The 13,442-nt window shown below is 35.5% G+C and overlaps 2 protein-coding genes and 1 non-coding gene across 3 annotated transcripts; 1 reads left to right on the top strand and 2 right to left on the bottom strand.

Annotated features, from left to right (window-relative positions):
* Positions 1 to 759: 759 nt before the first annotated feature.
* On the top strand, positions 760 to 866 carry LOC142521574 (small nucleolar RNA R71). Its single transcript, XR_012814280.1, has one exon. It is a non-coding gene; the product is annotated as a small nucleolar RNA R71 (small nucleolar RNA).
* Positions 867 to 8,727: 7,861 nt separating this feature from the next.
* LOC142520935 (uncharacterized) lies at positions 8,728 to 11,503 on the bottom strand. Its single transcript, XM_075624098.1, has 2 exons — positions 11,055 to 11,503; positions 8,728 to 10,361 (listed from the first exon to the last, which is right to left on the bottom strand). Exons 1-2 carry the CDS (start codon positions 11,160 to 11,162, stop codon positions 9,267 to 9,269), a joined length of 1,203 nt encoding a protein of 400 aa, XP_075480213.1. The 5' UTR covers positions 11,163 to 11,503; the 3' UTR covers positions 8,728 to 9,266.
* On the bottom strand, positions 11,178 to 13,235 carry LOC142520359 (uncharacterized). Its single transcript, XM_075623353.1, has 2 exons — positions 12,246 to 13,235; positions 11,178 to 11,309 (listed from the first exon to the last, which is right to left on the bottom strand). Exons 1-2 carry the CDS (start codon positions 13,233 to 13,235, stop codon positions 11,178 to 11,180), a joined length of 1,122 nt encoding a protein of 373 aa, XP_075479468.1.
* Positions 13,236 to 13,442: the final 207 nt, after the last annotated feature.

The raw sequence follows: 13,442 nt of genomic DNA, 5'->3' as shown, positions 1-13,442 counted from the left end.
TGAACCTCCAATTCTTTAAATTTCTCAAAGTAATTGCACTCACATTCTCTCTTGGATTCACCACTTCTGAGAAGGTAGATTACTAAAATTTTGTGCTTACAACTTGTGAATTGTGGTCACCAACTGTCCCACTTGAGTGCTCAAATTCTTAATGCTAGCCCTCGTTTCCTTTTGAAATTTTTGAGTGTTCTCAGTTAAGGCCTTCACAATTTCATCTAGGGACATACCCGAGTTAGAGGCTTGCGCAGGTGATGGATGTTTGTGATAATTTTGTTGTGGATATCCCTGTTGACCGCCTTGATTCATATAGCTGAAATTCGGGTGATCTTTCCATCCTGGATTGAAGCTATTAGAACATGGATCGTATCGGCGCTGAGGTTGTCCAGGAAACCCGTCGATTGCATTAACTGTGTTGGATCTTCTTGTAATGTAGGGCACATGTCCGTCGAATGTCCAACAATCGCACATATACCACAAGCTTTGGCATGTTGTACCTGTCCTACAACCAACTTTTTCAAAAGGGATGTCAAAGAATCTAACTTTTGATCGATAGGGTTAGCGCTTACCTCATTAACTTGTCGTGGAGGGTTATCTTGCCTAGTCCCAAACTGCTATGCATTGGCAGCCATGTTGAAGATTAGAGCTCGTGCCTCTTGAGGCGTTTTGTTTACCAATGCACCTCCACTTGCAGCATCAATCATGTTCCTATCGAAAAGTGAGAGACCCTCGTAGAAATATTGGACTAGGAGTTGTTCTAGAATCTGATGTTGAGGACAACTGGCACATAATTTCTTAAATCTCTCCCAATATTCATATAAAGTATCCCCTTTCAGCTGTCTAATCCCACAAATGTCCTTCCTGATATTTGTTGCACGTGAAGCTAGGAAGAACTTCTCCAAAAATTGTTGTTTCATATTTTCCCAAGTCGTTATCGTCCTAGAGGGTAAGTAATAGAGCCAATCCTTAGCTATGTCGATTAAACACTACAAAAAAAGGCTAAAGACAACGGTAAAAAACCGTTGTCATAGGTCTTGTAAAACCATTGTTAAAGGTCATGTGGTTAAAAGGTGTGCTAAAAGACAATGGTGAAAAACCGTTGTCGTAGACGTCTAAAGACGACGGTGAAAAACCGTTGTCGTAGCTCTTGTAAAACCGTTGTTAAAGGCCCTGTGGTTAAAGAGTGCGCTCGAAGACAACGATTTTTCACTGTTGTCATAGGTTTTATTTGCGACAGATTTTTGAAAACCGTCGCTAAATTAGCGACGGTATACAAACAATTTGTCGCTAATATTTTCAGAAGAATAAAAAAAATTGCTTTTATAATTTAATAAATCTAAAAAAAATTACAATATGACAGTGCGAACAATATTCATTTAAATAACGCTCAAGACTTTACAAAAAATTGAAGCGAAAAAACTACTAAAATCGAATAAGAGAGAAAAATTTTAAGTGTTGTGAAGAGGTGTGGAGTAAAATGGACCAAAAATGCGGATATTTATAGACAGATTGTGACTGAGTTTGGTAAAACCATCGCTATTAGCGATGGATTTTGTTTAAACCATCGCTATTAGCAACAGTTAATCCTGTACAGTTGCTATTAGCGACGGTTGTTTATTAAACCGTCGCAATTGGCGACGGTTTAGTTTAAACAGTCGCCAATAGCGACGGTTTCACCAAATTCCGTCGCTAATTTCAAAAGTGAGAGGGTTTTAATAAATGGAGCGACAATTTTGTTTAAACCGTCGCTAAATTTAGTGATGGTTTAAGCAAAAATGTCGCTAATTTAAATCATGCGATGGTTTAAACGGTTTTGCTTAAACCGTCGCTAAATTTAACGACGGTTTTGTTAAAACCGTTGTCGTAGGTGCGTTGTTGAATGAACAGAGACATAAAACGGTTTTATTAAAAGATAAATCGTTTTCTTAGCTACATAAATACGCGCTCATAGACAACGGTATTAATAACCGTTGTCGTAGCTACAAAAAAAACCCGCTCATAGACAACGGTATAAAAATCGTTGTCGTAACCCATAAAAGACAACGGTTTTAACAAAAACCGTTGTCTTAGCTAAATAAAAAACTAGCACAAAGACAACGGTTTTAACAACTGTTGTCTTAGCAACCAAAAGGCATGCCCATAGACAACGGTTTACTAAAACCATTGTCGTTGACCCATAAAAGACAACGGTTTACTAAAACCATTGTCGTTGACCCATAAAAGACAACGATTTCTAAAAATTGTTGTCTTTGACAAGGAAAAAATTCACAAAGACAACGGTTTTAACGAAAACCGTTGTTAAAAGGAAAAAAAACAACAGTTTCTGATAAAACCGTTGTCTTTTGAGTGTGGTTGAATGTGGAATATCTTGTAGTGAAATAGAATGGAAAAGCTCGCAATGAGATTTGCTCCTCTGTAATACCTTGTGGTTTCATGGTTGTGCACACAATATGAAATTCTTTCAGATGTTTGTGAGGATCTTCACCTGCAAGACCACGAAAAGTAGGCAATAAATGAATCAAACCCGATTTTAATTCAAAAGTAGCTTCAGTAGTAGGGAATTGAATGCATAATTGCTGCTGAATAACATTAGGATTAGCTAACTCCCTGAGGGTTCTTTGAGCCGGTTCTGCCATTAATTCTTCGTCACTCTCACTTCTTTCAATGTTAAGATCAAGATCAGATTTTCCTTCAGTGTCAGTTGACTCCAATGCTACGTCTAATCCAGGAGATGATGATGATGATGGTTGTTTACCCCGTAGTCTTGCTTCTTTTCTCAATCTTTTGGTTGTCTTCTCGATCTCCAGAATATATTATAGTTCACATGTACAAGAAGAACGAGCATAAAAGAAAATAAAATAACTAAACTCGCAAGTATCTAACCTTGCACAGTTCCCCGGCAACGGCGCCAAAATTTGGTGGGCTGTCGTTGTGCCACCAAACTTAAATTCCTATTCTTTAAATAAAATTAGTGTAATGGTGAGCATGATCGAATCCACAGGGAATGGGGGATGATTTCTTTCGAGCAAAATGCAAGTAAAAGGTGGATTTTTTGTATATGAATTAAATAAAATACTAAACTAAATTTATCCAAGAAAGAAAAATAATAAATTAAATGATAATTAATCAACTAGAATAAAATGAGGAATTTAATATGAGAAATATCTGATTCAAATGAGTTATACTATTTAATTATATCACTGTTCATCGGGTAAGAAATAATTTATTCAAGTTGTTTCAAGCAATTAACCTTAGAATTTTATAGATAACCGCTACAATTCTTATGTTTTCCTAAATTAATTGATCGAACCCAGCATCCCGTCAAAACTTATCAATAACCAACTGGGCACAATAGCGTTCCATATTAATTAACGATAGCTCTTAGATTTGTGAAAACAGTTAATCCTGAAATCTAACAACCAAGATAGCTGCAGTTGATAAATTCAGTTTTGTTGATTTATTTAGATTAATATATTATGATAGCACAACACATCTAATTTATGCTACTCATATACCAATCATTCATGACAATTACATATCACTGAATTCATGGTTATAAGTAAAAAATCATATACCGAATTAAATTGTCAGATTAATTGATATAAAATATTCATAGAATTAAATCATAAATCGAAATATATAACAAGCATATTAAATATAAGAATAAATACCTCACAGTGATAAATTAAACAGTGAAAACAACATTTAAATCAGACTAGAAAATTAGCCAAGCATGGCTCATTTACAATCTCCATAAAAATAAATAAATAAAAGAAAAATACTAGAGCCGTGGAGAAAATCAGAGAGAAAATCATGTGCCTTTTTCTTCTCTTCACGTGTGATTATGGTGGAAGGAATTGTGAGTTGTTGGTTATTGGAGAATGTTGGGAGATTTATTTCTTGATTCTGCCGCCCTCTTTCCTTCATCACGTGAGATTGTGGCTTTTATTTTTGAAGATTTTGTTTGTTACAAAAATCTTATCTTGTCATTCTAAAATCTAAAAGATATTAGGAAACATCTACTAGAATATTGAGTTTTTACGGAAAAAACTTTATCTTGTATTTATTCCTTAATATGAAAATTCTTAATTCTTACTAGGCATCCGAAGAGTAGTCATAAGATGTGAGCGCGCCTTGTCTAAAAACCACTTCTGAAATTTTCTGGTTCAAGTCTTCCACTAAGATCATATAAGCAACTTTAATTGTAATATAAAATCACTTTTTTTATCCCAGATTTATCGCAAGAGCAGAAAACTTCCTCGTACAATAAAATCACACAAAAATGTGTCAATTAAGCATGTTGGTAGTGGGTAGCAATGAGAGATATGACAACAAAAATGCAAACTATTATGAGCCTATCAATTTCGCTTTTGCATTTGTCGCTACATGAGGAGCATATTTCAACAAGGTAGAAAACGTCGAAGCATATTCTGCAACAGTCATCGTTCCCTGCTGCAGGCTATTGAATTCGTTCTCTTGGGAGGTATAATACGAAGGAGGAGAATATTGCTCCAAAAACTGGGCCTTGAAGACGTCCAATGTGACTTCAATCCCGGTCTCTTTCAGTCCAATCTCAGCGGCTTCCCACCAAGATTTTTCTCGGTCTTTCAATTGATACAAAGCAAGCTTCATTCTCCGAGGCTTGGAATATTCAACAATATTAAACAAGTGCTCTTTATCCTTTAACCAGGCCTCTGCTCTTTCTGCACTCTCAGTGCCAAAGAATCTCGGTGGTTTCAAATCCTGGAATCGAGCCATCACCAAGTCCATGGACATTCCTTCGAATTGTTCAACTATCCTCTCAGTACTACTACTCGCAGTTTTATTTGTGGGATCCATCTACAAAATAGAGTACAAATATCACAAATAATTATCAATTACACATCATCATCATATCAAATCAGTAGTCTCATCAATAACTTACTCAAACTAAATCAAGTAGGAGAAAATAATACAAATAAATCAAACACAAACGTACAATTCATTTGTGCTTATTACGTGTACACAAGACCCAATCGAGCATTCCCAGCTATGCTCTGATATCATACTGTGTGGGGCCCTTAACTCCTAATTGTTATTACAATATAATTTGATTAGGGTTAATTAATTACAGCGGAAAACGAGTTTAAATTTTCTTCACAATGAGCCCAAAATATATTATTTGAATACTAGAATAGTATTTCATCTCACATCATAAAATATATCCACACATAATCAAAATCAACTACATACAAATACCTCATATCCTCGGGACATGCCCTGGTATATAGATACATATACATATATATACTGGGATAGACCACTAAACCTCAAATCAACCGTGACTCCCTCCAGAAGTACCATCTCCGGTCTCCTGATAACCTGAAGTACATGTCATTGTCCACACACAAAGACAACAACAGCCCCTCTTGGGGTTGAGCAAAGCTCCGTATGGAACAACCATCATATATACAACATATACCTACACAATGATATATGATATGCAATGCATGTATGTCGTGGAGATATCAAGTCAAATGCTCATTCACTGATTATATATCGGAATCAATCAAATCGCTATCAAATCAATGTTCGAGTGGCACACCGGTCTCAATCAAGGATACTCGTATGATAGTGTCGACAAAGCACCATCAAATCCCAAATCTCAATGAATCATCGGGGCCACAAATGACTATGCTTTAAGGGCCCCATAATGCCAAACATAGCATCGTGTTCACAAACCCCAGAATCAATCCAATCATATCAAGGTATCCAATGATCATAGCTCAACGTGCATGTCATGTATCGATGTATGTAGCAAATAAGGTATGTTAACAAAATATTTATTTTATGCATCGAAAATCCAATCATAATGTCATGTATGCCACATCAATTCAACAAATAAGGCATATCGACACATATTCTCAATCAAATCAAACAGACATATATCATATGATACAGATACTTGTCGTATGTTACTCGGTCGCAACATACCTCAATTCCTTGTTTCCATTCGATGTAGCTTAAAGATTTCAGTATAGAAATCCTATCTACATCAATAACACATTCATTTAAATCAATAATTTCGTTCAAATTCAACAATATAAGTTTCAAATATCTGTTGAAACTTTGAAAATTCATATTAAATCGAAATCATAACCTAATTCAATTCCGACTTCAAAACTTAGTTCTTGTCGGTTATTCTACCACATATAGGAATCTCGACTTCAAATACATGCTATTCCAACATTTCAATAAATAGAAGTGTTGAAACTAGAAGAAAATTACCTCAAAAGAACGTTCTCGACGCGAGGATTCAGAATATATAATTTGTTTTACGTTTGGACAACGTTTCGAGGTAGATTCGGACGATAGAAATCAATTTCCATCTTTTTCTCTCGAAGCCTTCTCGCACTCTGGCGGTAACATCTTGCGCTCGGGCTCAAGGTGTTCTGCCCTCCAAATTCTCATTGCACTGCGCTCGGGCGTGAGGTGTTATGTCCTCCGAATTCTCATTGCACTGCGCTCGGGCGGTAACATCTCGCGCTCGGGCGCGGGATGTTCTGTCCAACATTCTCGGTTCCGAATTAACAAAAGTGATCAACATGAAATTTGTAGGTCTATGTCTTATCTTTCATTTGCCACCGACCTCACTAAATTTGAATATTGGACGCGAGAGTTATGTTTATTCTCCAAAAATATGTCAGTGTAGGAACTAAAATACATACATTACACTTCGGGATGATTTTGCCCCTATTTTCAAAATGATTTGGACAAAACTTAAAACATGGAAGTTTTAGTACTATGTATTAGCTTTCTAATGAAATTGGTCTCATTTCATTTGGACTAATACTCAAATAATTATGCTAAAAACCGTAATATGTGTCACTTTTCTATTGCGGTTCATCACATCATTCAACCATAAATCAATTACTATTCAAATATTTCATTATCACGAACACATTTCTTACTTCCAGTATCAATTATATACGACATTTACGTAATTACATGACAATTTCATGAATTATCGATAATCAAAATATAATTTACTATAATACGATACACAGCCTTTACAGGCGAGACGTGTGGTTCTAGTATGATTAGAGTTCGAACATAGCCTAGATCAAACGAGTGGCTCAAACTAGGGTCCATGGGGGTTGGTTCATGGCTCACGGGGCTATTTTAGGAAGAAAATTCTGTGTTTAAATTTTGGAAATAAAATATTAAGTTTTAAATTAATTCGAAAATTAAACGATTCACGGTTTAATAATCAAGAAATTAAATCAAAAAGCTCGAATTTACGTTAAATAAAAATATTAGAAGTCAAATTTAAGCTTAAATAATTATTTGGGATAGTCTCGAGTCAACAACAGTGAGAAGACAAAATCGAGAATTTTTTAGTCCAAGAGCAAAATGGTTATTTTACACCTGGGTAGTACAAAAAGGGTTGGCAGTGTCCCAAAGAATCATAACGCATGCTAAATGATATTTTAAAACGTTTATGATGAAAATATGAGATTTTTTGATTTAAAATAAAACTGTGCAATTTTTACTGTTAAAATACTATTTTTTAAATGTAGAAAGGACACGATATTTTATGATTAAAAAGAAAAGGAAAAATATTTTGAAGGATGTGAATTGACTGTGACAAAAATTATATGATATATGATTATTGAGAATATCGTGAGGGAGAATGCCTTAGAGGGAGCCCGTTTACAGAGAAGGCTCCGGAGGGAGCCCAACGATCGTATTTCCATTTACGTCGGTTCCTAGTGCTCGTCCCCATGCGCAATAGTGAGCTAAGACTGATCAGTCGATCGCATGATCAACTTGTCACTTTCAAGGATCCAACTTCACCCAAAACGATAAATGATGGGAAGCTTTATGATGTGATAATTTATGATTAAATTATGCTTTCAAATTTATGTTAGTTTATTTTGAATAAAAGTATGATTTTTAATACATGTGCTTGTATTTGTATTATTTGTTACTCATGCTTAGAACGCGCTGAGTCAATAGACTCGCTAGGTTTGAATTCTGCAGGTGAGGATGAGATTAAGGGAGGCGCTGACGCTTGAGTGGATCAAGTCCGGCGGTACACTCTCGAGGGACATTACTTTCCGCATTAGCTTGATAGTCTAAGTTTTAAAGATTTTGTTAATGATTTAAATAGAGATTTTCATGCTTTATTTTGAAGTTAGTTTTGATCATGTTAATGGTTTACATAGGATTTTTGTTAATTGACAAGTTAGGGATTTTATGCACTTTAAATTTTTAGATATTAAATTATTTTTGGATGTTGGAGTGTTAAGTCATTTTAAATATTAATTTCGAGTTTTATGTTCAAAAAAAAATTGAGTAGGATTTTAAGGTTTAAAAGTAAAAGACGTTTAAGAGATTTTCACAAACTTACCCTTCTTTATTCTTATAATTATGTTATAAATATAAATAAGCATGTAAGATAAATTTAATTATATCAATTTTTGGTACTATGCATTTGGAGGTCGAAATAAAAGATTATGACATTATTTTAAAAATGACACATCATTTTATTTTAAATTAAGGTTTATGTTATTTTTATCAATACATATTAGAAATCCAAATTTTTTAAAAAATTATCGACAAAATTTAATTAAAAAAACCCACCAATTTCTTGATGTAATGAGCTGCACATCATTTGCAGTCAACGGTTACTTCCGTGATATTTTCTGACATGCCAGCCCTGAACAACAGCAAAACCTTAACGAATCATTAAAAACGGTATCCGATTCTTTTTTTCCATTGACTTTTTAGAATTATTATAACTATTCTTGCACGAGGAACATCAAGAACAAGAAGGCACTTGCAGGAGAAAAACAGATGACTTCTGAATAATTTAGTCCCCTATGAAAAAATTTCCAAAAACGAGGAACATCAAGAACAACAAAGAACCTCTTTGAGGGAATAGGACGATGTCTTGTGTCATTACAAAGGGAGTAATGAGCACCCGAGTCGTAGCCGGTTTGTGTCGCAGCAATCGGAACACAGGATGATCCATCTATTAGAATGAAAACCAACTCTACATAGACTTTATGTACAAAATTCGGCCTTGTAATCTAAGAACATGCCCCGAAAAACATTGACAGAGAGTAATGTGGACTAAGCCGGAAATATGGCTTTGTCATAAACGGGAGCAACACGTCTCAGTGTCATCATTCTATGTAAGGAGGAAACTTTTCACACCGGGAGCAATTGTTATATACTCTCCACAGTTTACAAAGCTAGCACAGATTCGGACCATTTATACTAGTTCAATCGTTTTCTCTCATGCAGTTCCCAGGCAAGAGATACTTATAAGCATCGGCCCTCTCCAGGAGATATGCGGGAAGATGAACAGCTGAGTAGGAATGTGGGATAGGTCCCATTTTTCCGATGATTTTCCGGAAAGTGTGTTCTTCTGGTAGCATATCGAATAAATCAGCTCCCTTACAAATTACTCTCTGAAGTCTCTTAGGATTCAGAAAATGTGCGAATCTCACCCGATCCACATGGCTATAAGCTTTCATCTTGAATCTAAACTCACTAGTGTGCCTAAAGCAAAAGCTACAATGCCACCCTGCATCCGCCAAGATTTCATCAGATTGCCGATAGTGTGCATATCGTGTCTTTCCCGAATGATACACATGAACTGAAGCTCTCCAGCTACTGTCGTCGAGCAGAAACTCGAATGAATAGAGATAGTTCTTTAACCGAAGATGGAGGATATGAGGTATTTCATCGCACCACCTTAACAGATTAATAGTGTGTCGACTTGGAATCTCATCAACATCAGACATTATCAACAAGTCGTCATCCTGAATACCAGCTTGTTTAAGAAGATAATCCAATGCAAGCCTCTGATACGCTTCCTCGACAAATGGATTTTCTCCTTTATTGAATCTCCCCGGAACTTGCCCATAAGTTAGCCGTGGCTCAACAAATTGAAATCGATCTCGGACAGATGAAAACACATGAGGTTTAGGGAGACCAGTGAATGTCGAATTTGACTCAAGAAGTACAAATTCGGTCACATAAGGGTACAACTCCTTCCATCGTATCTTGAGGATATCTACCTCATTGCTAAACAATACGGCATCAAAAACACGCCTAGGAGACTCCCTTATTCCCCATCCATGAAGTTTACATAGATTCTCCATCGACACATTCTCATGATAGTAGTGTGGTCTTTCACGGAAAGGTTTAGGCGGCGATTCCCACAAAGGCCGCAAGAAGTAAGTGATTTTCTGGCCGTGGACATATACAACAAAGACACAAGTTGGGACTAACACGAAGAGGAAAAGATATGTTTTTATATCCATTCCCCGCAATATACACTTTATTCTTGAACTCAAGGTCCTTCCCGAGCCCTGCAGGTTCCAAATACCAAAGAAATTACAAATCTAGTGAACCACACTCACACAACACGAGATACACAAGCAATTTCATTGATAACCTGTGTAAAGTTTTTCAACAACTAACAGGCAAATAAAAATATACCAGTTTATGTGAAAGAACAGAATAATTTATCCAAGCCTATGAACTTTTTATTTTCTTTTTTAAAGTAGTAGAGGTGACAACACCGGGATGAAAAACTTTACAATGAAATACGAAGTATCCATAAACAAACATTGAAGAGCACCGTGCAAACGAGCCCACAGGGGGAAAAAGGCTCAAACAATTATTGAAGAACATAGGATATCAGTGGAGAACTTGATAAATCCACATTAATTAAAACATTATAACACAATTTTCAATACTTTATTTGACAAAAAAAATTCACACTTTTCCTACCAGCAGGCCCCATAAATCCAGATTAACTTTTCAACTATCAATTTTCAAGAAACTTTAACCCATTATTTTGATGAATAAAGGAAAAACACACCGCAAAGACCAATAAACACAAAGTCAACACGCGGCCCAGAATCCCATTTCAAGCATCCCCAATTTACACCAAACTGAAAAAAATCCCGAAATGAAATTCAAGATAATAAAAACCCAAACAAACCCACATTTCCATCCATATAACTAAATCATCAGGAAAAGCAAAAATGAAGATTTACCTCCTCACAGGCATCTCCACATATATCATCCGTCTTCTTGGAACAATTATGAGATCCCCCTTCTGCCACCATGCATATTTTCTCCCAAAACCTCGCCACACCCCACATGTTTCTCTCCAAATTTCAGATCAAACAGAACATTAAAAACAGAAAGAAAACCAAAATGAAGATATCTCCGCCGCTAGAAAATCCAAGAATCTGATATAACAAGAATGCGGAAATGCGCACAGGTCTCTTCCAGACAACCAAAACAATCTATGACCCAAGAAAAAAACAGCACGAATCTTGGAAATGCCCAGAAGAAAAGCCGAAAATGTAAATAAATTATATAGGAAACGGATGAATAAGCGACAAAGTAACCAGAAAGTTGTGTTTGTATTGAAGCCCCAGAGGTGAGCGCGGTGGCACTTAAAAGGAAGCCGTTTCCCTTGTCTTCTGTCCCCAATGGCCATAGGAGCCAGCCAGTCAAATGACTAAAATGCCCAGCTCATATTATATTTTATGAATTTAGACATGGGCTTTTTTGTCATTCTACACGGGTACTGGGGCTTGGTCCCTGTACCGTGTCCATTGACTGGCTCAAGAAAGAATATGCTTGTGTGTGGTTTTGTACAGTTTCCCTTTGATTATAATACTAAATAAGCATAATCTATACTATTTCTTTTAAGTTTGAGGCACTTAAAATAACTAACTTTAGTATAATGGTCTATTTTAATAATTATATATATTAATAAAATATTAAAAATTTAATGTAAGTTATATGTAGTTCAGCGGATAGAGTCATTGTTTCTTAAAAATTAAGTTATGGATTCAATTTTTATTGATGTCATTTTTTTATTTTTTTATTTTTCTATTTATTTTTTAATTTATATATCAAAATTACAGTGTAGTCTCTCACTATTTCTTATAATTATATTTTGATCCTAATTTAAATATAAACCACATGAATTATAAAAAAAAATATTATACAATCACGCAACGCGTGTCGGTGCATTAGTATCAAATAAGGCTCGAAATATAGATCGACTCGATGCTATTTGTACCAGGGACGGATCCAGGAATAAAAGTTGGGGGGCTTGAAGTCAATATGATAAGTTATATATTATTAAAAAAAAATTTACATTATATCGTTCAACGAAGTTGTGCCCTACGAGATTTTAAAACATAAAATTCATCAATAATAGAATTTACATCAATATGTTTAGCTAAATCTCGTTCAATATAGAGTGTCAAACAATCGGCAAGAAAGTCATCCTCCATTTTATTGCGAAGTGCCGTCTTCACATGCTTCATTGCTGAAAAAGCCCGCTCAGTAGTGGCAGTAGACACAGGTAATGTCAAAACAAGATGAATCAATCTAGTCAACATAACATAAACACTTGACCGTCCACTCTCGGTCAATTGCTGACACAACTCAACAAGTGTAGAAACCTTTAAATTCTGCATCACATCAAGTTTATAATGTATCAATTCATACTCCAAAGCAACAATTTCTTGATCTGTGAAATCTCCAGGATAAAACTTCTTCGCAAGCTTGCAAATATCATCACTGTTAAATGAGTCAAATGAATTTTTAGGATCTAAAGCTGTACTAAGAGAAAGAAGTTCCACCAATGACTCATTGAACCGAGTATTTAACTCCATCAAAATGAAATCTATTGTTGCATTAAAAACATCAAAGTGGTAATGATGTTCTATTGTAGTTTGTCGAGAGGAACGTCCAATCTTATATAGACAATCAAGGTCAGGTACATCAATTTCATTTCTTGAGCAAAAAACTTTAACTTCCTGAAGAAATTCATTCCACCCACATTCTCTAAATTCTTGAAGGCAAGTTTTGGTAGTAGTGACAAATGTGATAGCAGTCAAAATGTCTTGAGATTTTCTTTGAAGAATTTGACAAAGAGTATCTGTTGTTCTCATAATTTTATGCATTAAGTGCAAAATAAACACAAATTCAAAGCTTGCCATGTTTCTGTAAATCCCCCGAACTTCAGTCTTAACTCTTCCATTTGGAGAATAATTACTGAGAACTTCAAAAACTTTGCAAGTTGCAGTGTACATACCTATCAAGCTTTTTACCGAATCATAGTGAGAACTCCAACGAGTAGCTCCTGCTCGTTGCAAATTACCAATCTGGTTTGCACCACTTCCAGAATCACGTTCTCCAATTGACAACATATACTCAATTTCATTTCTTTGTGCAGTATGTAATTCAGCAATGCGCTTAGTAGAAGAAGTGACAATATTAACAATATTAACAGTACTGGGCTGTAGGCCAGCCCACTTTTTTAATATTTTAGCGACGGTTTTTCAAAAACCGTCGCTAATATTTGCGACGATTTTAGTAAAACCGCCGCCGATGTGGATCGGCGACGGTTTTAATTA

Source organism: Primulina tabacum, chromosome 12 (assembly GCF_025594145.1).
Source record: "Primulina tabacum isolate GXHZ01 chromosome 12, ASM2559414v2, whole genome shotgun sequence".
NCBI lineage: Eukaryota > Viridiplantae > Streptophyta > Magnoliopsida > Lamiales > Gesneriaceae > Primulina > Primulina tabacum.
Note: the sequence above shows the minus strand (reverse complement) of the source record. Positions and strands in the feature narration are given on the sequence as shown.

Bases quoted from the DNA above. Each gene is read 5' to 3' on its own strand.
- LOC142520359 (XM_075623353.1), bottom strand. From the start codon at position 13,235: ATGTTGTCAATTGGAGAACGTGATTCTGGAAGTGGTGCAAACCAGATT. The intron at 11,310-12,245 runs GTAAATTCTATT...CTTGGGTCATAG, and splicing joins ATTTAGCTAAACATATTGAT to ATTGTTTTGGTTGTCTGGAA.
- LOC142520935 (XM_075624098.1), bottom strand. From the start codon at position 11,162: ATGTGGGGTGTGGCGAGGTTTTGGGAGAAAATATGCATGGTGGCAGAA. The intron at 10,362-11,054 runs GTAAATCTTCAT...TGGAACCTGCAG, and splicing joins GTGGAGATGCCTGTGAGGAG to GGCTCGGGAAGGACCTTGAG.